Below are 22,400 nucleotides of genomic sequence, written 5' to 3'. Positions count from 1 at the left end.
TCTATCACTATTAACCAGTGCAGTAATTGCAAGGGGAGTTGTTCCCTCAGCAAGTCCATGTTTTCAGTTGCTTTGTTGCTAACGTATTAGCTGTAACAGAGACAACTTGGGTGAGGTAATATGTTTTATTGGACCAACTTTTGTTGGTGATAGACACACGCTTTTGAGTTTACACTAACCATCTTGTTAGTCTTTAAAGTGCTACATAATCCTATATTTTGTTTGCACTGGTTAAGTGTGCTCAGACTGAACTAAGTGATCTCTTCCTAACATATCACATGTCCTGGGCCACAAGTGAGCTCCCAGGGCCCCAGGGGATAAAGCACTGCAGTGAGCTCTACACTCACCACTCATTGGTCTGATTTCTTCGCAGTTGTATTGCCTTCCTGTGTAGAGATGACTATTATATCTCCCCCGTGCACACTATCATGGGTGGACCACTGCAAGGAGGAAGAGGAGCATTTCAAAGCTGGTATAGTTTACTCATTCTTGAAGAGCTCCCTTAGCATCAACCAAATGCAAACCAAAATAGCCCAGAAACCTTACATTGCCTCAGGCTAGTATGATGTGGCTCTTCACAGTGCCAGCAAGGGATGGTATTCGTGAAAGCATCTTTGTCCAGCTGTTCCTCTCAAATCCCAAGGAACTCGGTACCCCTGGTACTCCAGTATAACACTTTCCACTGTGTTCCATGCAGGGGCGATGAGTCTCCCTCCACTTCAACAAGTGGATTGTCCCCATTTTATGTAAGTGGAGGGAGTTAGCCGGGCCCATGAATCTAACTTTTTTATGTATTCCTATCCTGGGGGAATTCTGAAATTTTACTATGGCTCCAAATGCAACAATTGCAGAATTCCCCCAGGATTAATATAGTGGGCTAAAAATCTAATCCATGAGGGGTAGGTTCCTGTAGTCCAAAGTGCAAAACAAAAACCAGAAATCTGGAATTGGAAGTGAAAGATTAGTTGACTTTTTTTTATAAATTAACTTAAAACAGGTGCCCCAAGTGTTCTCTAACCTAATTTCCTCATCTATAAAAAAGAGTTTTGGGGGAAATGTCATTTTAAAAATGTTTTGTATTCAACTGGTTCTGCTAGTTAGTGGACTTCAGTGGGACTACTCCTGTGCTTAAACTTAGACATATGCTTAAGAACCTTATTGAATTAGGGCTAATGAGTGAGAGGTGCTCTTATCCTCAATAGTAGTGTTATTCTTGAATTCAATTTCTGTTGGCTTATTCTAAAACTTTATTTATTGGTTTGTAAATATCAGCAGTAGGTCAGCAAATACTAATAATAGATACTGTTTTTTCTTCTGTGGCTTGAAATAGGCTCTGAAAGGAATACATTTCTAAGTCTTTGAAAGTAAAATATACTCTGTCCTGATGGCAAAAATCACAAAGCATGGCTGAGGACATAACTAGCAATAGATTTGACTGCCAGCATAGTCTCCATACAAGTTGGCTTTATCATAGATTCAGGGAGGAGAAAACCATATTTGCCCTTGTCACGGAGCTCAAAGCCGAAGGAGTATTTGATGCCTTGATCATAGGCCCAGTCATCAGAGCTACCAGAAGTAGGATCTATAAAACACGTAATATTGTTATTAGTTGCTGCTACAGATACATAGTAATAAGAGAAAAGGAGCAAGGAGCCCTTTTATATAGGAGGATATGTGTGTCAAAGAGAGGGGGAGGCCATTTCAAATTATTATTATTATTATTGTGTATATAGCACCAATAATGTGTTGAGTGCTTAGCAGTCAAGCATGAGGACAAGGTTTCTGTCCAGAAGAGCCTGTAGGAGTATGTATTAGATTAGTATGTAGAAGGGCTGATCCACATGAGGTGAAGGTCTTGTTTCAAGTTTTTACTCTTTTCCTCTGTTGTTCTTTTAATCTAAAATAAAGGTACTTTTTACCAAAAGCATATGTCCATTCATTGACTATGGGAAGTATAACAAGGACAATATTTAAACAAAAACAAATTCATACAGAGATAGTGAAGAAGCTAAAAAAATAAAATACAATTACAACCAAACAAAAAGGCATAGCTATATATGGGGAAAGTGGGAGGCTACAATACTGTTCTAATAATGGAAAGAGGAAGAATTTGGGTCACTAAGGACTATAGTATTTTTATGGAAATACTATTGAAGATAGTGGCAGGAAAAGGACCTGTTTTTCTAACACTGATAGGATGAGTAACAGTTGCAGTGTTATTTCCCCCTGGAACTGGGCAAGCAGGAGTACAGGGATTTAACTGATAGATGCTTGAAACAAATGATGTGCCAAAACAAGCTTTCTATTTGAAAGATGCACGCTCCAGAGTAAAATCATAAGTCATATAGTTCAATGTATCACCCTTTTTGTTTCCATGCAAGACCATGTCATATTTTGATTCACCAGATAGAATGATGGGCCTGTTAATTAACAAGCTGTTGCCAACACCATGATGACACTCCTCATAAGAAGTTTTGCTAATGCTGATGACAAGATTAAATATTTAGCAAACTATGATAGTTTGGCTTATATACTGTAGGAAAACAAAATTAGCACTTGCCATATAAGGATAAAACTAATGTTAACTTTAAACTTCTAAACTTTTTACAAATAGGGGAAAGTTACAACAAAAGGAAAACCGATTTGGATTCTTTACAGTGTCCCTCAATTATGATTCATGTTCCCTATGGTGGATGCTAATGGGCTTCTAAAGTGGACATTTTAATTCCATTTGTTACCATAGTAAATGTAAATAATAAAACAACTAAAGAGCCCACTTGAACCATTGGCCTCTACTGTTACAGCCTAGATTTTTTGTTTTTGTTTTGTTTTTGTTTTTTTTGCTCAGTGAATTTATTTGGCAGACTGTTTGGGTTCTCTTATTTAATGTGCTTTAATTTGGAAACTTAAATGCTATTAGCATACAGTGAAATGCCTTTCCTGGCCAAAATACATTTTTGGATACTGAATCTTGCTGTAAAATTATGTTTGGCTACCTCACATCTTTGCATGACAATTGTGCACTAAACCCTTTCCTTTTTTGGTCATCAGAATATTGGTGAGTTTGCATTCTTTGTTATAATTTGTGATGTAATTTTCCACTCTTCTTCTCTGGTTGAGACAAACATGGCAAAATTTGGACTTCATATTGTACTTTTTACATCAGATCCAACTAGGGATCTCAAACACTGTGCTCAATTGTGTAAGAAAGAGCTGGAGCAAAGGAACAGACTGTAACACTCATTTCATGAGAAGTAAGGGAAGTTGAAGGAAGAGAATTCTTCCTTCAACTTCCTGCTGTGTAGATAGCTCCAAAAGCTGAATTAAGCTATTTCAACTTTAGCTATGCAATTGATTTAGCTGAAGTTGCATATCTTAATTCCACTGCTGTGTAGACGTGCCCTAGTGTTTAAGGTGCTAAAGGACTCCTTGTTTTTACCTTGCTCCAGAAAATCTTCCTCTGGAGGCTTACTACAGAAGCAGGAAAGTAGATTTAATCAGAGTTAAAGGTGACACAGTTAATACTAATGTCTATAGGTTTGATTGGACCGAGTAGCCACCTCACACTTCCTGACAATTCCAGACAAGCGAAACAAGGTTTTGAATCTCTTGTGAGGTTGAGGAAGGAGAGTGAGGAATGGTATGCAGAGCCAACCAACGCTTTTCACTGTTGGGGTCTGTCAGATTTCATTCCCTTTATCTTTGGAGGTGGAAGGGGAAGCTAGTCCCTGTATTACTAAATTTTTTTTTTGGTATGAGTGGTTTGTGTTTAAAAAAGAAAATGGGTTCAAATACTTACATATTATAGAGGCTGATGCACCATATTTGTATTTTGTACCATACAGGCTGGATAAAGCTTTCACTGCTGCCTTTGCAACCTCCATCTGGTTTTCAAAAGGAAGAATGAGAGAGATAGTGAGTGAAAAGGAGAGCCAGTTGGTTGGAGATTTAAATACCTTGAGCAAATGCCATGAAAGCATATTTGTTTGGTGAACAATGTCTGTTTTTTTAATAGTTAGAACATGTTTGCCTGTGTCTAACTGTACTCCTGGAGAAGATTACATCATAACAATGGAAAGATACCTTGGCTCTTATGTATATGACTTGTTATTGGTAACTAGGAGTTCAGTCCTGCACTGAATGAATTCACCGAGGGTATGTCTACACTACCACCCTAGTTCGAACTAGACTGGTTAATGTAGGCAACTGAAGTTGCAAATGAAGCCCAGGATTTGAATTTCCCGGGCTTCATTTGCATCTTGCTGGGCGCCGCCATTTTTAAATCCCCGCTAGTTCGGACTCTGTGCCTGCGGCTACACGGAGTAGGTGGTTCGGATTAGGCTTCCTTACTCCTCCTGATGTGTGAGATCAAATTCACCTTGGGTCTACTTTTCTATACATACCAGTTCAGCATGATTAGGTGCTTTCTGGGAAGTATAGCCATAAGGAAATATCAGCATCTGAGAATAAGCATGGATGGTCAGGTATGCTTTGATGGAAGAGAGGTGATTACGAATGAAGGTGGCAACAGCTTTAGTCTCATCCTCAGACTCTGGGGCAGGTCCATAATAAGTTTCATCACATGGGTCATCTGAGATAAAACCAGTAGCTGCAAACAAAATTTTTAGTCACAGTTTATCAGTATTTGAATTATAGCCTAAATTTAGGTAAGTGTTAATTGGACTATTAAACTTCTTCATTTTCATTGACTGACAAGTTTACCCACATCATCAACTCACTCCTGCTGATTGTTTTTAATATCTTTGTTATTTTAGTCAAAATACTTACTGCCCCATGCAGCAGCAAAGTTCCTGTTGAGGTCAGTACCAGAGCAATTGGTGCCAGAGTGTTTGGAACGGTTCTTTCTCCACATGCGATCCTACAAAATGAAGTATTTACATCATAATTCACAACCTTGTCTTCTTTATTGTCTCAAATTGGGCACATTGTGAAAGGTAAAAATTGGCTCAGAACTTGTCTAAAATTCCACATGACTAACAGGAGGACTTTCATCTTTAAAGTAAAAGACAATCCCAATAAAAGGAAAAACTGTCCACTGGGAATGCACATCTAATGATTTTATCCTGTGTCAGTCTGAGTCTCCAAAGCATGAACTGTACCACAAATCTACAATATGTTAGCAAAGAACAATTAGAAAAGCATTTTTCTTCCTATTTGCTTGGATTTTGTTCCCAGCTGGCTATATATGATGCTTTCAAGTACCTATAAACACAAGGGCTGATGTGATTGCCTATACATTACTTCAGAGAATACAAAGAGGAAGCATCCTGTTCTGATCTTAGAACAATCTATCATATTTGAGAAGCAATGAAGTAATTATTAATGGGTGAAATTATATATATTCCCCTCTCTCCTGCATCATATAACCCATGTATTCAAACTTTGTATAGGGGGGTGGGGAATAGACTCTACCTCTCCCAGCCGGGCCATGAACTGCAACACAGCCATTCCTCCACCGTTGTTTGAAAAAGGGTACCGTTTTGGATTACTCCTGTGCATGGGTTGCAGCATCTGGGTTGGTGTAAGTGTGGATTAGATAACACTGTCCCATTCCAACTGAAATAGACTTTTCTGCATTGCCTGTTCAGGGCCAGTGTAGAACATCCTTCGATTAGCAAAAGATGTGAAGGTCTGGCTGTGTTACCACTTCATGCATTTCCCTGCCTCTTCCAAAGATTAATGCAGGACTTGCATGGTATTGAGGACTTTAGTCAAGCCCTACTTCTTTACCTGAGTAAATTCTATCTGATGGTTTTGGAAGTGATACGAACTAAAAATAAAATACCCATGATCCTCCATAGGGAAATGGTGTGATTCTCAGTCATAAGAACATAAGATCATATTGGGTCAGAACAATGAACTGTATAGCCCTGTAGCCTGGCTTCTGACAGTGTCCAGTGCCAGATGCTTTAAGGGAATGAATGGAACAGGACTATTCTGAGTGATTCAATATGGCCTGTCATCCAGGCCCAGCTTCTGGCAGTTGGAGGTTTAGGAGCAAAGCACAGGGTTGACCATTGTAGCTAATAGCCATTGATGGACCCCTCTTCCTTAAGCTTGTCTTTTTGTTTTAACCCAGTAATAATTTTGGCCTTCACAGCATCTCCTGGCAATGAGTTTCACAGGATGACTATACGTTGTGTGAAGAAACACTTCTTTTTGTTTGTTTTTAAAACTGCTGACTATTGGTTTCATTGGGTAACTCCTAGTTCTTGTGTTATCTGAAAGGATAAATAACACTTCCTTAGTCAGTTTCTCCACAGCATTAATGATTTTATGAACTCTAATGTATTACCCCTTCTCTGTCTCTTTTCTAAGATGAACCATCCCAGTGTTTTTTATTGCTCCCCGTATGGAAATTGTTTCATCCCCCTCCTCAATTTTGTTGCCAATCTCTATGCTTTTTCCAATTCTAATTTATCTTTTTTGAGATGGAGTGACAAGAACTGAACTCTGCACTTAAAGTGTGGGTGAAACATGGATTTATATAGTGGCATTATTATATTTTCTGTCTTCTTATCTGTCCTATCCAAATGGTTCCTAATATTCCGTTAGCTTTTTTGACTGTTGCTGCCCATTGAGCAGATGTTTTCAGAGAGCTATCCATTATAATCACTAGATTTTTTTTTGTCTTAAGAGTTAAGTTATACCACATCATTTTCTATGCATAGTTTTGATTATTTTTTCCAACATGCATTACTTTACACTAGAAGGAATTATTGGCAACCTAAGGGAATCTTTGGTTTATTATGCAGTTTGTTACAGTTCTAAGATGTATTTTAAGGAATAACTTGAGGGTCCTAGAGAGGAATTTTTATTTTAAGCTGGGACTTAAAATTCTAATGATGATCAGACATTAAAATAGGTGAGTTATAGAGAAAAACAAAATGTGGGTAGTACTTGAGTCCAGCTCCAGACATAGCCATCGATGTTGAATACAGGGAGAATGTAGAAGTTCAGATTGTCCAGTAGATGTGTCATGATCTTGTCCTTCCCATAGGTTTTAGTTGCCTGTGAGAGAGAGATGTATGCAGACTTATGTCCCACCTCCACATTGCTGAAGACCCCAATGATGTAATACAAAGGACTACATAACTTACAGATGAGTTTCCACAAACAAGTACTTTAAGATAGAATATGCCAAGAGATCAAAAATACCTTTTTCATTGTAAACTTGCCTTTTAATTTGGTGAAAACCTTACCCAGAGGAGAATTTTTCAGACTATGCCCCCACAACCGTCACGTATTAGACAATTCTCCAATTTGGTTTTCTTCCACTCTCTAGAGAATAGTTATTACAGTCTATAAGGCATCTTTCACATTCCGTTTAATTCCTGGGGAAAGGATCTTTGGCTGCTGTTGGTTGAGCGCCCACCATAGGATACAAGTAGTACTCTGTGATAATTGGGCATTGCTAATCTACCTAGCTCCACCCAGCTTTGTACATCAAAGGAAGCAGCCCAAGATCTGAACCCTAGGAAAATTCTGGATGTGGAAATATCTGAATAAGATCACGTGTGCTCACTTGCTTCACAAACCACTGGCAGAATGCAGGTGAGATCCATTCTCGTGCATGGATCCCACAGTCCATAAAGATGGCCTTCTTCCTGCCACGCTCAGTCCCAACCTGCTCAAAGACAAATATGTTACTTTTCTTCATTCTGGAGCTGTTCCTCTGTTAACCTGTAGAGCCTGCACTGACACTTCCAAAAGATAAAACATGTCCCTCCTAGCCTGTGTCCCTTTGAGAGAACTTTATGGAAGAAAAAGTATCAAAGATCATGACTGTTTAGGACATTAAGATCTGATATCAATCTAAATTTAAAATTCCTCCCCCTCTTTTCTGTATCATAGAAGGAAAATGTCAGTTTAGTTACCTGACATAGTGCCTGAAACTACGTAACGACTATGATCTTGTTTTCTTTTATGGTTCCTTTACATTTCACAGCCTGTTGTCTGAAGAAGCAGTTGCCATTTTGTGAGAGATGAAACACATGCTGCTGTCTCATGAAGACTTTGCTATTTTTTGTTTGGATTGTTTTCTGTTACCTACCATAAGTCATTCACAGTGGAAGTCTATAGTTGGTCTTTGTGTGTAGAAAACATGGTAATCAAACTCATTTGTTTTGCCTCTAATCTAAATAGGGGAACCGATATTCAATGCTACTGGGCTTTAACCTATGAGCTTTTTGTGTGTGGCTAGAGCCTAGTTCACTTTTATACTGGGTGCTGCATTTTTGTCTTCTCTGACAGAATTGAAAAGTCTTGATGAGAACTGTTATTTCAAGCAGGATTGACTCATTTTGGGGGTTGCCATGGCCTCAGTAATGTCACAGAAAGTGGCTGAGCCTGGGTCACAGAGTCCCTATCCAGGAGAGGAGTTTCTCCAGGGTCTCAAGAGAGAAAGGAAATGTTAGGAGAACAGCACTCCCTCCTTCAGCCCTGGGAGCAATCCATGAGATGTGAGTCTTTCTCACAGAAGTCTTGCCTAAATAAGGCTTGCAGGATTTTGTTCTAAATGAAAATGACCTGCTGATCTGTGTATTTTGGTAGATCTTTGGTTAGACATTCATCACTAGACTGTATTTATGGGACCGTGGCTAATGTGCTTAGTATTGGCTTGTATCTGTTAGTTCAGGTCTTTTACCAGATGCATCACTGCAATAGCTGATTTGCCTCTGCAAATCCCACATCCCCACTGCTATTTCTCAACTTCAGTGAGTGTTAAATCTGGTGACTCTCTTAGGCAATATTTCATCTCAAAGTGTTTCTGCACATCAGCATTGGGAATTTAATAGACTGGAGCAATATTACTTATACATGATGCTATTTTCATCTTTACTTAATTAATCGTCAATATATTTGAATATCTGAACCACTCTTCATGTTCGTAATCTCACTGGAAAGAAATGTATACCTTAAGGAGGTACATGGGTCGCTTTTCAAAAGTACTTCCAATCTGCATGCGGGAGACCAGTTTGGGATACATTTTAGCAATTCTCACAGTCCAGGCAGCAATCTAGAATAACAAATCATGTGCAGTTATTGAACAAGCTTTGGATTAAATACGATTCAGAATCAAAGGGAAACTGTTTCCATTTACAGTACTGTTTCAGGAAAGCTTCCTCGTTCAGGGCAACATGAATCACCTGCTTAACTTTAAGCCAGTGAGACTTAAGCACATGCTTTCTTGATTCAGGGCCTCCATTTGTATCAAAGGGTTAAATGATCCTTTCCCAAAATCTGAATAATTTGGTTGTCTGCTTCAGTTATATATGGGGGAAAATGGAGCAATCTCATTTCTCCCTTCCCTCTTCCAGGCTTTAGAGGACCTGTGGAGATGCTCCTTGATGGTTACTTGAAACCTGGAATGGTCTCTAAATAATTTCTCCCTTTCCCTCCACTCCCTGTGTACAGAGGGCAGGACTAGAAGAGCTGTATAGTGGCAGATTCTCTAATCCCACTTCTCCCTCACAATGTCTCATTCCCAAACTCCATTGCACATGTGTAACCCACAGGGATTGGGGCCTCTTGCTGTGCAAAAGATGTGCACTTTCTCTGTTTCCTTTTCAAATTCTGCAGGAGAGGTCTCTTCTCAGCCTGGTGGAGGGAGCCCTGCAGCCACGAAGGAAGGGTCAGGATTTACCCATAAATCCATAAATTTTGAACCCTACCTTGTCCCAGTCATTGTATTTTCTGTAATTGTATCTGCCAGTGAAATTCCTCTTGCCATCAAACTGTTTTTCAATCTCTTCTTGCAGGTTATTGAATACAATTCTATAATACAAAATATATACATATATGCTGCCTGGTAAGGAAAATATTAATCCCATACAGTAAGGCCATGGCAGTGGTTTTCAATCTTTTTTTTTTTTTTTTTTCATTTGTGGTCCTCTTAAAAAGCTTCAAGTGGAAGGGTATGGCTAGGCTGCAGGATTTTTTTGGGTATCCCAAAAAAACTCCACCATGTCCAGGGAACGCATTTGCTCTTCCACTTTTTTTGCAGAAGAACAAACGGAAGCCCCTGTATTTCTCGTTCTATGAGGAAGAAGGGGGTTTTCAAAAGAGGGTTTTTTTCCCTGACATTTGGCCCAGTCTAGACAGGCCAAATGTTGGAAAAGCCTCTTCCTACAAAAGAATCGGAAAAAGGTTATCAAAATGCAGAGCGCATTTTGAATTCCTTTTTCTGAGAAAAACTTATAGTCTAGCCGTACTGGAAGTGGATAACTCAGACATAGTCTGCAGACTTCCTGGGGCCAAAGACCACAAGTATTTTTATAGGGGTCATTGGCATAGCCTATGAGAACATCATAGTCTTCAATAAGTTTAGTCTCACAACACCTCTGTGAGGTGGGAAGTACTATCTCTATTTTATAGAGGAGTTCAAAGGCACTGAGAGACTTTGACCTAGTCTACACTGGACAATTATGTCCAGTACATTAGTAAGTAGCATTGCTAAGCCAACATAGTCCCTGTGTAGATAGTACTAGAAGAATTCTTGGCTTAGCTCCTGCTTCTGTTCCAAACAACATCCAAAAAATCATCCAACATCCATGCAGACATCCCATACATGCAGCCCCCACCAATATTGATTATAACAACAACTGCCTCTCTAATAGGGCGAGGAGTCCACCTAAATAACCATGAAGTCCAGAGCAAGTGGTCACTCATGGAATAAGTCCTCCATATCAATCTTCTGGAACTAAGAGCTATCAGAAATGCCTGCACACGCTTTCTCCCAGTCATAAGAGATATTTACACAAAAGTCATGGCACACAATATAGTGTTCATGTTTTACATATTTCACCTATGGGGTGCCAGCTGGCTCCTGGGGCAATCTGTGTTCTGGAAAGGACTTAAGACCAGGGCAGATGCACCTCCATAAGAAGGAGTTTCAATTTTAGCTCCCAATTCTTTCAAGACCTAGGTTTCTGCTGCTGGCAGAAGGTGCACTTCTGCAGGATATGTCCCTCTGCAAGGCACCTGACGCAGCAAGAGTGTCCATCTGTCATGAGAATTGCCTTCCTTGAAGAAAGGGACCTATTAAAGCCAGGGGAACCAGGCATGCCCCTATTGGGCAATCTCACAACAAAGTTGGGAAAACAAGACAAAAATAACTTTATTTTTAGAAGTGAAGAATGGAAACTTTAAAGGTGCTACAAAAAAGATGGTAACTCTTAAGAACTACAAATTAACAATATCAAATATAAAGTAAGTAAACTGCACAGATACTCTCTCTGCTTCAAGCAAAGGTTGATTGAGAAGGATCTAAGAGCAGTTTGGCTGCTCAGTGCGAGATAACCTTCTGGCATAGCACAAGGTAGCGAGGGCGCATGTGTGGGCCAGTCACTGCTACCAAAACCCTCTGAATAGAGGCGTGGGGCATAGATATGCCTGCAGTGGAGCACCCATACTAGATCTAAGTGCACTAAGCATACTGTAGTGATTTAAGTATAGATAAGCTCTAAGACAAAGGTGGGGAACCTAAGGCCCGGGGACCAGAGGTGGTCCCAGTTTGCCTGGATCCAGTCTCTGAGGCTTGGGGCTTCCCACCCTCAGGGATCCAGTGTTGGCACTGTAGCCTGGAGCCCCCCATCCCACCTAGACCTCCCACTCCCACTTTACAACTGCACCCTATCTCCCACCCAGAATCCTCACCCCCAGCCATCTCCTGCACCCACTTTTCCACTCATCCCCAATCCACTCCTGCACCCTCCTGCCCAGACCTTAAACCTGCTTCCCAGCTGCCCCTTCCTACATGTTGAACCCTTCATTTTTGGCCCCACCCCATAGCGTAGAGCGGGCCTACAAAATCTACTAGCACCCGAGTCCCCTATGCATTGGTGTGCAAGGGGAATGTGGGAAGTGTCTGCTTCTCACTTGAGGGCCATATCAGTGAGGTGTTGGGGTTTTTAGTTTTGGTTTTTTTTTTTTGCTTTTCACCTTTGTGCGGCCCCCAACTGATTTTTTCTGTGAGTCACCACTGACCCAAAAAAGGTTCCCCACCCCAGCTCTAAGAGACTTGCCCAGGGTCACACACAAATTCTGTGCTACAGCAAAGAATTGAGCTTGTGGGTTTCCTGAGTCTTAGGCTAGCACGGTAACTTCTGGACTATACTGCTTCTCTGATAAGGTATACTTAATAACATAGTATTATCAAGCCATAGGAAAGACGTCATACAAACTACCCATAGTAAAGTCCTTGTTCTTTGTTCAGAAAGACAATATGGCTACGTCTAGACTGGCATGATTTCCCACAAATGCTTTTAATGGAAAAGTTTTTCCGTTAAAAGCATTTGCGGAAAAGAGCGTCTAGATTGGCACGGACGCTTTTCCGCAAAAGCACTTTTTGCGGAAAAGCATCCGTGCCAATCTAGACGTGGTTTTGCGCAAGAAAGCCCCAATCGCCATCGGGACTTTTTTGCGCAAAACAATACCTCGTTGTCTACACTGGCCCTCTTGCGCAAAAGCATATGTGCAAGAGGGCTTTTGCCCGAACGGGAGCAGCATAGCATTTCCGCAAGAACACTGACAATCTTCCATGACATCGCCAGTGTTCTTGTGGAAATTCAAGCGGCCAATGTAGACAGCTGGCAAGTTTTTCCGCAAAAGCAGCTGCATTTGTGGAAAAGCTTGCCAGTCTAGACACAGCCTATATGTACATGACATTTTTTAAGTATATTTCAGTTTACTTCAGATAGTGGTTTAAAAGTGGTGAATAACATTGCATGTCTCTAAGTACTCTAACATTGCAGGTTGTGGAATCTCCCATCACTGGAGATATTTAAGAGCTGGTTGGATAATCATCTGCCAGGGATGATCTAGATGGTTCTTGGTCCTGCCATGAGGGCAGGGGACTGGACTTGATGACCTCTCGAGGTCCCTTCCAGTTCTAGTATTCTATGATTCTACTCAATCATTCTCTTTTGAGCCCACTATATGAATAGCAGGTGCAATTTCTATGAGGTCTTTTATCTGAGGGTGTCAAAGCACTTGCAGAAACTTATGAATTAAATATCATAGGAGCCCATCCTTGTCATGCATATGGTGACAGACAGATTATCACCCAGATTTCCCTTTTTAGGAGGGTACCCACTGGACCATTGGGCCTGATTTTCAGCAGTACTGAGCACCCACAACTCTTACCAAAGGCAGTGGGACTGCACTGGTGAGGCCACATCTGGAGCACATCTGGTGTCCAAATCTGGTACCCCCCCGTTACAGAAAGGATGTGGATGCATTGGAGAGAGTCCAGTAGAGGGCAAGCAAAATGATTAGCGGGGCTGGAACACTTGACTTATGAGGAGAGGCTGAGGGATTTGGGTTTATTTAGTCTACAGAAGAGAAGAGTGAGGGGGGATTTAATAGCAGCCTTCAACTATCTGAAGGGGGGTTCCAAAGAGGATGGAGAGAGGCTGCTCTCAGTAGTGACAGATGACTGAATGAGGCACAATGGTCTCATGCTCCAGGGGGGAGGTCTAGGTTGGATAGTAGGAAAAACTATTTTACTAGGAGGTTGGTGAAGCACTAGAATGGGATACCTAGGGAGGTGGTAGAATCTCCGCCCCCAGAGGTTTTTCAGTCCCAGGTTGACAAAGCTTTAGCTAGGATGATTTAGTTGGAGCTGGTCCTGCTGTGAGCAGGAGGTTGGATCTGATGACGTCCTGAGGTCTCTTCCAGCCCTATGATTCTATGTATGTGTCCAGGTCTGCTCCATGCATTCCCTTTACAAGACTAGGGGCCTTTGTTGGGATTCTGTAGCACTAAAGCAAATCAGAACAGTGATTTGGGCAAACTCAGGTGAATGCAAAAATCTTAGCACTTGGAACAAAGTAAAATCTGAATAACTGGACATTTCAAAACCTAACTGAGCAGGGCCAAGTGCCCCCAGAACCCACGAAGCGCCCGGCATGGTGCTCCGGCGCTCAGGTGGTGATTCAAATGAGCCCAGGGCTCCACCTGTCAATGTTGCTGCAGTGACCCCTGGGCCTCTTAGAATTGCCAGACCCTGTGGCAACTTCCCCATTCCCCCCCCGCCACCTCCAATCACCAGACCTGACCTAATCTATGTTATTCCTGTCTAAAGATATTCTTGTTTGAGTGTACTAATCCCAGATCAGGGATTAGTTCATTGGTGGACAATAACAAGCTGGCGGGCCAGATACAGTTCACCAGGGTTATCTGTGCATCTGCAGGTATGGCCACTTACAGCTCCTGTTGGCCACAAATTCCTATTCCCAGCCATGGGCACTGTGGAAGCAATGCCTGCATCTACGCCACTTCCCACAGCTCCCTTTGGCCGGGAATGGTGATCTGTGTTCAATGGGAGCTTCAAGCAGCCATACTTGCAGAGGTGCAGGTAAATAAATTGCCAGTGGCCTGCCAAGGCTAACTCTGATAGACCGGCTCTTGCTTATTGTCCATCCCTGGATTAACTGAAAGTCCATGGGATTTGAGCTGTTTAGTCAACTGGGTATTTCTGAAATCCCCTCCACTGATATTCAGGCGGCTTCCTATCTCCAGTGTGCTAGAATTATTAAGTACAACTTACTCATATTGTATTTCATTCTGCTCCATAAGAGTCTGTACAGCTCTGGATTGATGTGCTCTGACATGGAAATCCACCTCCATCTGAGTGACTATATGAAAGGCTGAATCTGGATGCCAGAAGTCAAGCTGCATAGGAGAAATTCAATCATGCATGCACTTGTGAATGGTGAGTAGTCAGGAGAACCATTATAGGTCAGTGTTTGTTCTCTCTCTGAAATAAAGCCCCATTTCTATATATTTCTGGCAATGGAACCATCTTAGAAGTTTGAGTCTGCTATGAAGGACCATTTTTCAAATGCTTCGGGATTGGTTATTCAACAATAATTGTACTAAATCATAAGTGGCATAAATTTAGATTGGTTTAAAATAATATTTTCCCTAAAATATTGAAGGCAAATAGGAAATAGAGCTGCCTGATTTATAAACTTCTTATATACCCTTAAATAATAGCCCTGTCATTGCTATAATGCTGAAATGCTACACTACTTTATAAAAGGCTCTATATGTGTAAAACACTTATGTTAAAGGCCACATAGCAGATAGAAAATACTTTCCTCTGATTCATTCCATCTGAGAAGAGGAGAAATGGGTTTTTCTAGGAATTGGCACGAGATTTTTTTTTCACATTAAATCCTCATGACCTCTTCATCTTGCTGAATGAGCAAAAACTTCAGTTGGATTTCCTCTTGGGACATTTGGGTGGTCCCTGATTTAGGGTGGGCAGCAAGGACAGGATGACAGAAGCCATCAGGGCCACCTTTCCCCACTACCAGGCCCATGTGTGGCTATGGCACTGATACTGTGTCATTTAAAAATTTCCACACTAGAGCATACCGGATATTGAAGAATGAGAACCCAAATCCCTTGTAAAATCCCTGTAAAATTTCTCACCTGTTTAATGCTGGCCAGGTGCTTCAAGAAGTTCACTTGTTTTTCATTCTGAGGCTTCACTCGAAACACCTTTGCACTTCAAAACATAAAAAAAAAGAAATAAGTAATGGACCTGAGCCTCAAAAATGTTTCTATCAAGGGCCAGTTAAAGCAAGAATGTTCTACCTGTCAAAACAGCGAGAAGAAGTAAGAGCAAAAGTAGCTACTACAATCAAGCCTAAAGGCACCATAGACTTCATGTTTCTTGTTTCTCTAGAGCAAATACTGTCTGTCAGCTTAGTTCTAATCTGCTTTTTATTGCTCCGTGAGCAACTGACTTCCTCTTGGGGTTTGCTGGACAGCATGGGTTGTTTTGTGGCTTAACCTACATGCATATTTAATGTAATTAAGATTCATATTAATGTTTCCAGGCTAGATGGGGAAAGAGCACTATGCCTATTTTGTGTTATCATTTGCATTTAACGTCTGAAAAAAAAATAACTGAGAGTTGGCTTGAGAATAAAAGTCCCACAATGATTAGTAACTTACTCCTCAGGAAATCCCACCGATTTCAGTTAGTTGTGTCAGGCACTCTTCATTGTGGCTGTGTCTACATTGGCATGATTTTGCGCAAAAGCACTCGCTTTTGTGCAAAAACATGCTGCCTGTCTACACTGGCGGGGAGTTCTTGTGCAAGAACACTGACGTTCTAATGTGTGAAATCAGTGTTTCTTGCACAAGAACTATGATGCTCCCGCTCAGGAAAAAGGCCTCTTGCGCAACTGTTCTTGTGCAAGAGGCCAGTGTAGACAGGCAACATGAATTTCTTGCGCAAGAAAGCCCGATGGCTAAAATGGCCATCGGAGCTTTCTTGCGCAAAAGAGCGTCTACACTGTCACGGATGCTTTTGTGCAAAAGCACATCTCTTGCGCAAAAGCACATGCCAGTGTAGACGCTCTCTTGCGCAAATACTCCAACGCAAAAACTCTTGCGTTAAAAGTATTTGCGCAAAATCTTGCCAATGTAGACATAGACTAAGGTCAGTCTGGCTCTAAGGTACAATAAGAAACAGTTACCTGAAGGAAATGTGATTTATATAAATTAGAACCCAGCCACCAGCAGGGTAACCATGCCCTTCCAACTACAAATCTCCCATTGAAGTCAATGGGAGTTTATGTTTAAGAGGGCTGTGGGAAATGGGAAAGTTACGTAAGATCCACTTATTTAGATTCCCCCCCTCCCCACCAGTGGGTGTCTATGGTTTCCCTCTGCAGTCACATATGTGAGTTCAATCACAGAGTTATCCCAGACTGTGTCTAGTTTAACTTGGTCATTTAAATAATGTGTTTTTTTCTGCTTCTGGCCTTTCCTAGACTTGAGTCTAATTAACCCTGGCTAATTGAAGGCAATGGACATTTTGCCATTGATTTCATTGGGAGCAGAATTTGGCACTTCATTTTTACATGTCTGACACTTTTCCTTCACGTAAGTGTTATGCAAATGTCAGCCACTCAGAAATCTAAACTGCCATCAGACAGTGTCAAAATGGTGATTAAGACCTGTGTGATTTTTATCCTCATGTCCTTTTTCACACATACACATGCTGTATCTTATCTGGACTTCTACTTTGTCAACAGTAATTTTTCATATCAATTTCCTTTGCTAATTGTGTACTAGCTAACTCTTCCATCTACAAAACTGCTTATCATTGCTGTTACTTCCTCTTGTTCTCTGCTATCAACTCTGAGCTAAATTCATTATCATATGTGCGCAGTGTCTCGTGTAATAAGATCCTGTCTCTCACTGTGGACTCTTAAATGCTACTGCAGCACAAATAATAAAATCAATATCTCACATTTATACGTGGGTAGTTGAGAGAAATCTTCCCTCTTTTTTTGAAATTCAGCCCTTATATAAGCAGGTAAATTAATAGTTGTGTTTTGCCTATTTACACCACAGCTGAATTTGACTCACTTTCTCATTTTTACTTTTCATGTATTACTTACATATTAGCTAAATATATTATTTGAAGAGTCTTTCCAGTTTGACCAATATGATCTTGTTTTAATTTTCAATTTTAATACTTATTTTATAGGTTTCAGAATCTTCCTTTCTACTAGATTTGCCATTAAAAGTACAGATTTATTTATCGATTAAAGAGTTTTGTACCATACACATTTCCATTTTTTCCTTGTTCAACCATATCTCTGCTTTACCAATGAAATGTTTACTAATGTTTACCAATAAAAAATTAAAGAATATTATATGCACTCAGTATTTCTAGATTTGGTATAAATGATTTAACATTTCTGTAGCACTTCCCCTTGTTACCTCCTCTTTATTCACCTTTTCTCTTATCATTGGGTTCTGATCCTACAAATACTTATTGTGCTTAACTGTGAATAGTCCCACACACTTCAGTGGGTTGACTTATTGATAGTAAATTTAAGCACTGTGTAAGTATTTGGGGCTTTAATTGGAAATCCATGAATCTCCCTCTCTATTTTCCTTTCTGTTCCTCTTTCATTGATCTAAAAGGTGCCTAGACTACTTTCCATACTAGCAGTCGGACTAGTTTAGGTAGGGATGAAGTCCGTTTATCTGATAAAATGTTGTTTTTCAATTAAAAAGAATCCTGAGATTTGCATTATTACATAAATAATTCTTCTGATGGCTGAAAGAATTAAGTTCAGAGCAACATTGAAGTCTTTGACCACGGTTACAATGTAATTATAACTATGTCCGATAATGCTATTAGCTCTTATTATTGCTTATCTACCAAATGTAGAAACTGGACGTTCTAGGAGGTGCGTAAATAGATTGGGAGCTGTGATATTTGCTTTGCCTTTTTATTTCTTGGCTTCTGTTGATGTTTTTCAGGTATTAAAGTTCCAAGCCCTAATCGTTCAAACAGTGTTTTACAGTCTATGAAAATGGATATAATTTTGTCACTAATGGGCATAAACAGCTGCTGAATTTATCTACTCTGACCTATTTCTACCTTGCAGTGTCTCACTGAAACTGTAGATGAAACAGTCTCTCTTCTCTCTCAAGAAGAAAGAACAGCATGATAGATATAGTACTGTCTTTAGAGAAACCTTATGTTGTGTGCTGTCTCTTATAATCCTCCCCACCCCCAATACTTGTTAAGCTCTTTTAAGTGTTTCTTTACAAAGGAATACTGAATCCCAATTTTTCTTTAAATTTATAAACAGACAGAGGCTCCATAGCAACCAAAGAATATTTTGGGTGAGCATCATGCAGTAGCATTCCATGCATATGATGCATACCCTTACATTTAACTGCCTGAGGAATTCTCTCACCTGGCACAACCAGGAGAAGGTATACTATGAATTACGTGAGATTTGTTAAGTGTTTTGCTGCAGTTCTGGAAATAAGTCGTCAAGGCTCCAAGATTTCTTAGGGATGCTGGAGATGCGAGAATGAACCAGACCTTTTTATAATTAATCCAGGCTCTGACAATATTCTGGGGAGAAGGTTGTAGCTAACATGCTGCAGGAGTTCTTGGCCATGTGAGACATCAACCCTGTTTCCATAGATGTAAGGCAGAAAGGCTGAGTGAAATGTGGTTGACTTACCAAAAAGTCATTAGGGTTTTTTATTGAGAGTGAATCAATACCCCTTGTGGGGGAAATGTAAAAGACAAGCTGTTAGGAACACTATAAGTCACAACTAAAGGTCACTGGGACCAAATGTTGCTGAATTGGGGGAAAGATTAAAAAGAAGAGGACAGGCAGAATGTAGGACTCTGCCTGACCACCATTAAACCCAGTAACCCAGACTCTGGATGAAAATGGTCAGCAATGAAGACTTTCCTAAAACATTGCTGGACTTTGTGTTCCTTTCTTATGAACTTGGGTACATAGGAATTAGTCATTCTGTTTTTATCATCTGTGTGAATAGTGACATATCCTTTCCCAGCTGAGCTCCAAGTGACTTACTTCAGTGTTTTGTGTGAGAAGTGCGTGCTTGACCCGTCATGTGAGTTGAATCTTACCTGGCATCAGTGATATGACAATGGATACAGATATCTTGTGGTTAGTTTTATACTCTAAAAGAGTCTGCCAGCGCTCCAGATTTTAAAAGAAGATAAACTATTTCCAGTACCCAGGCATACTGGGTGGACTTTCCCCACATACACTTTATTTGAAAACATAGTAAAGTCCACTAGGTAACTTGTGCTTTCTCCAGCCACCAGCCATTCCTTTCTGTAGTGGGTGGAGATATCAGCCACCTGTGTCACACCCTCTGGGGCACTCAGGAGTGGTAGCGGTAGTAGAGGCCTCATCCTTACAGTTAGAGAATGCAGCTAGCTCTGTTGTGGTTGACTCCTGTGCACAAGTGCTAAGGGAAGGATGGGCCACTGAGAGTCCTTTGCTCATTGCACTGAGTGAGCCATCATGTGGCCCATAATAAGTTTTAAATGGATATGATTAGAACTTTGTTTAATACAAGTGACTGGAAAACTATTAAGAAAGAATCTGACCCAAAGAATCTAATATGCTGCATAGGTATATTGATAAATCCAGAGAAAATCAGTGGATCTCTAAGTCAGTATGAGGGAGGTCAGAATCTAGCCCTTTAGCTATTTAACTGTCTCAGTGTGAATTGTTTTTAATGTTTGACTTATTTGAAAGAAATATTATGTAAGTTGGATGAACTTATGAAAAATGGGTATGAAAAAGTGAACATGCAGATGCGATAAAAACCTGCTTTTAAAATAAAGTATATTGTCAGCACCACTTGTCCATGACGGTGCAACTTATAATTGGAAAGTGATAAAGGAATAATGGTGACCAAAACAAAACAAAACATTTTTCTATCTAGCCTTCGATTTAAACTAAGCTATGCTTCATTTGTGAGGATTATATTGTTACTCTTCAGACGTGATCCAGAGAAGCACATTTAAAGGAGGAGAGCAAAGTGTAAAGCCTCATTAGAAAGTCTAGCCCTATTAGAACTGAAAATGTTCTGTTTAGGATTTTAAAGACAGCTTTCAGCTCAATGAACAGTATTTCCATTTTAGGAAAATAAACAAAATAATCACTGTCTGAAATCTGTATAAAATGAAATGGTTACTATTTAGATAATTTACATAATCATTTAATGGTCACATTTTAAAAAATGCTAAAGATCGGCAGAAGCAGCATGGAAACAAAAAGGGAAAAGAAAATACAATGTTATTTTCTAGTTTAGGATTAGAGTGGAAAGCAAATTGAATCCAATCAACTTAGTTTGTGAGTTTAATATCCAACATAGCTTGCCTCCCATCTCAGTTAAATATGTTGAAGTAGGCCTTCTGGGCCTCACCACGCAGGAATGGAGCCAGCATGCTGGCCCTCTGGACTCGGGGCCAGCCTTCCCGCAGGGCTGTCCTCTCAAAGGCCAGAGGTATGCCTCCATGTCATCCGCCCCCATCATCTCTGGAGGTAATTGCTGGCCTGCAGGGATTGAGTCCCATCTTGGCTGTACACCTGTGTGGTCAGGCCCTTCATCTGCGTTATCACTTCCTGCAGGGTGGCTCAGTCCTGGGCAGCCTGGTTCATCAGTAGCTGATTAGTTTCCTGCTGTAGCCACACTGACTCCCGCTGGGCAGCCACCTGAACTCTGGTAGCTTCTTGCTGTGCTTTGGTGACTTGCACAAGCACCTTCACGACATCCTCCATCTTGCCTTTCTTCCTCCTTACGGGCCAGTTTAGCTTGCCCTGGGTGGGTCCACTGTGGGGTCTCATGGTAGTGGAGTATCCTACTCCTGACACCACCTGTGTCAAGGTCAGTCACACTCCTGGGCCCCAGACCCAGTCCACAAACTCACAATCTAAGTACTGCGTCATGGGCCCCGCTTGCCCTTGCTAGGATTTGGGCTTCTATTCCTTGGTTAAAACAGCATTGGGTGATGCTCCTGGTCAGCCTGGACTGGGTAACCAGTCCTCCCGAGCTACTGGCTGGATTCTCAGGCTACATGGGGAAGGGAGTCCAAAAAACTCAGAGTCCCTCAACTTCTCCGTTATCTCCAGCAAAAGCGCAGGGCCTGGCATGCCTCTGGTCTCCCATTACTCTTCAATGCACACAACTTACTTGCATTTTATGCTGCTCCAAGAGAATCTTGGCCTGGATTGAACTACATTGACCTAGAAATCCACTTCTATGTTAGCAACTTCATCATGAGCTGACTCTGGATGGCAGAAATTGAGCCACCCAGAGAAATGAGAAGTGTCTCATTTTAGTGCTTATATAATGCATTTGGCTTAGTGAGTATGTATAGTGGCAATGAAAAACTCTTGGGACAGTGTTGTTATACTTCTAGACAATGACTGATTATATTTTAAAATTATGAACACACATTTATAAGTTATAGTGTTTACAACCCTGCTTTCAGAAAACCTCATCTATTTTCTCACTCATCAGCAGCCTTAGAAAAGCATTTATTTAAATAAAATATTGTTAGGACACACAGAACCTCAAATGCTATGTATCTTTTAGAATCTATAATTGATTCACAGGGACAAATTCATTCCTAATGTGAGTGGATGCAATTAGAGTTAATGGAATTCTGCCCACTCACGCCATGGGTGAATTTGGCTCATGGAGTCTTTCCCATGTTGATTGCGAGTAAATTTGGCACATCTGGTCTTTTTAGTGAAGTCCATATGAGTAGTGACCAAAATTGTTACATCTGATTGTTGTTCTACTTGCTTGTGGGAAATACATTTAATAATTTCAGTTCAATTTCTGGTGGTCAAGTGCCCACACCACAGAAACCAGCACTGCCACAGGCATTAATTAGCTATCTTGTTGGCAGCTTCAGAAGAGAGTCCGAGGATTGAAAAGTCTTCTCACCTTTCAATGAGACTTTTCTGGAAGACGACTGAGGCTCATTGGCAAGGCTTTGTCACTGCGTGCCTGTTGTAGGGATAAATGCAGGACTCTCGTGTCTA

The 22,400-nt window shown here is 40.8% G+C and overlaps 1 protein-coding gene across 1 annotated transcript; it reads right to left on the bottom strand.

Moving 5' to 3' along the window:
* Positions 1 to 1,069: 1,069 nt before the first annotated feature.
* LOC102456017 (mast cell carboxypeptidase A) lies at positions 1,070 to 18,566 on the bottom strand. Its single transcript, XM_006115918.4, has 12 exons — positions 18,443 to 18,566; positions 15,628 to 15,826; positions 15,463 to 15,538; positions 14,573 to 14,697; positions 9,696 to 9,798; positions 8,939 to 9,040; positions 7,547 to 7,648; positions 6,922 to 7,032; positions 4,789 to 4,879; positions 4,404 to 4,609; positions 3,800 to 3,884; positions 1,070 to 1,582 (listed from the first exon to the last, which is right to left on the bottom strand). Exons 2-12 carry the CDS (start codon positions 15,804 to 15,806, stop codon positions 1,395 to 1,397), a joined length of 1,368 nt encoding a protein of 455 aa, XP_006115980.2. The 5' UTR covers positions 15,807 to 15,826; positions 18,443 to 18,566; the 3' UTR covers positions 1,070 to 1,394.
* Positions 18,567 to 22,400: the final 3,834 nt, after the last annotated feature.

Source organism: Pelodiscus sinensis, chromosome 10 (genome assembly GCF_049634645.1).
Source record: "Pelodiscus sinensis isolate JC-2024 chromosome 10, ASM4963464v1, whole genome shotgun sequence".
Classification (NCBI taxonomy): domain Eukaryota; kingdom Metazoa; phylum Chordata; order Testudines; family Trionychidae; genus Pelodiscus; species Pelodiscus sinensis.
This window is presented reverse-complemented; position numbering and strand designations above follow the sequence as displayed.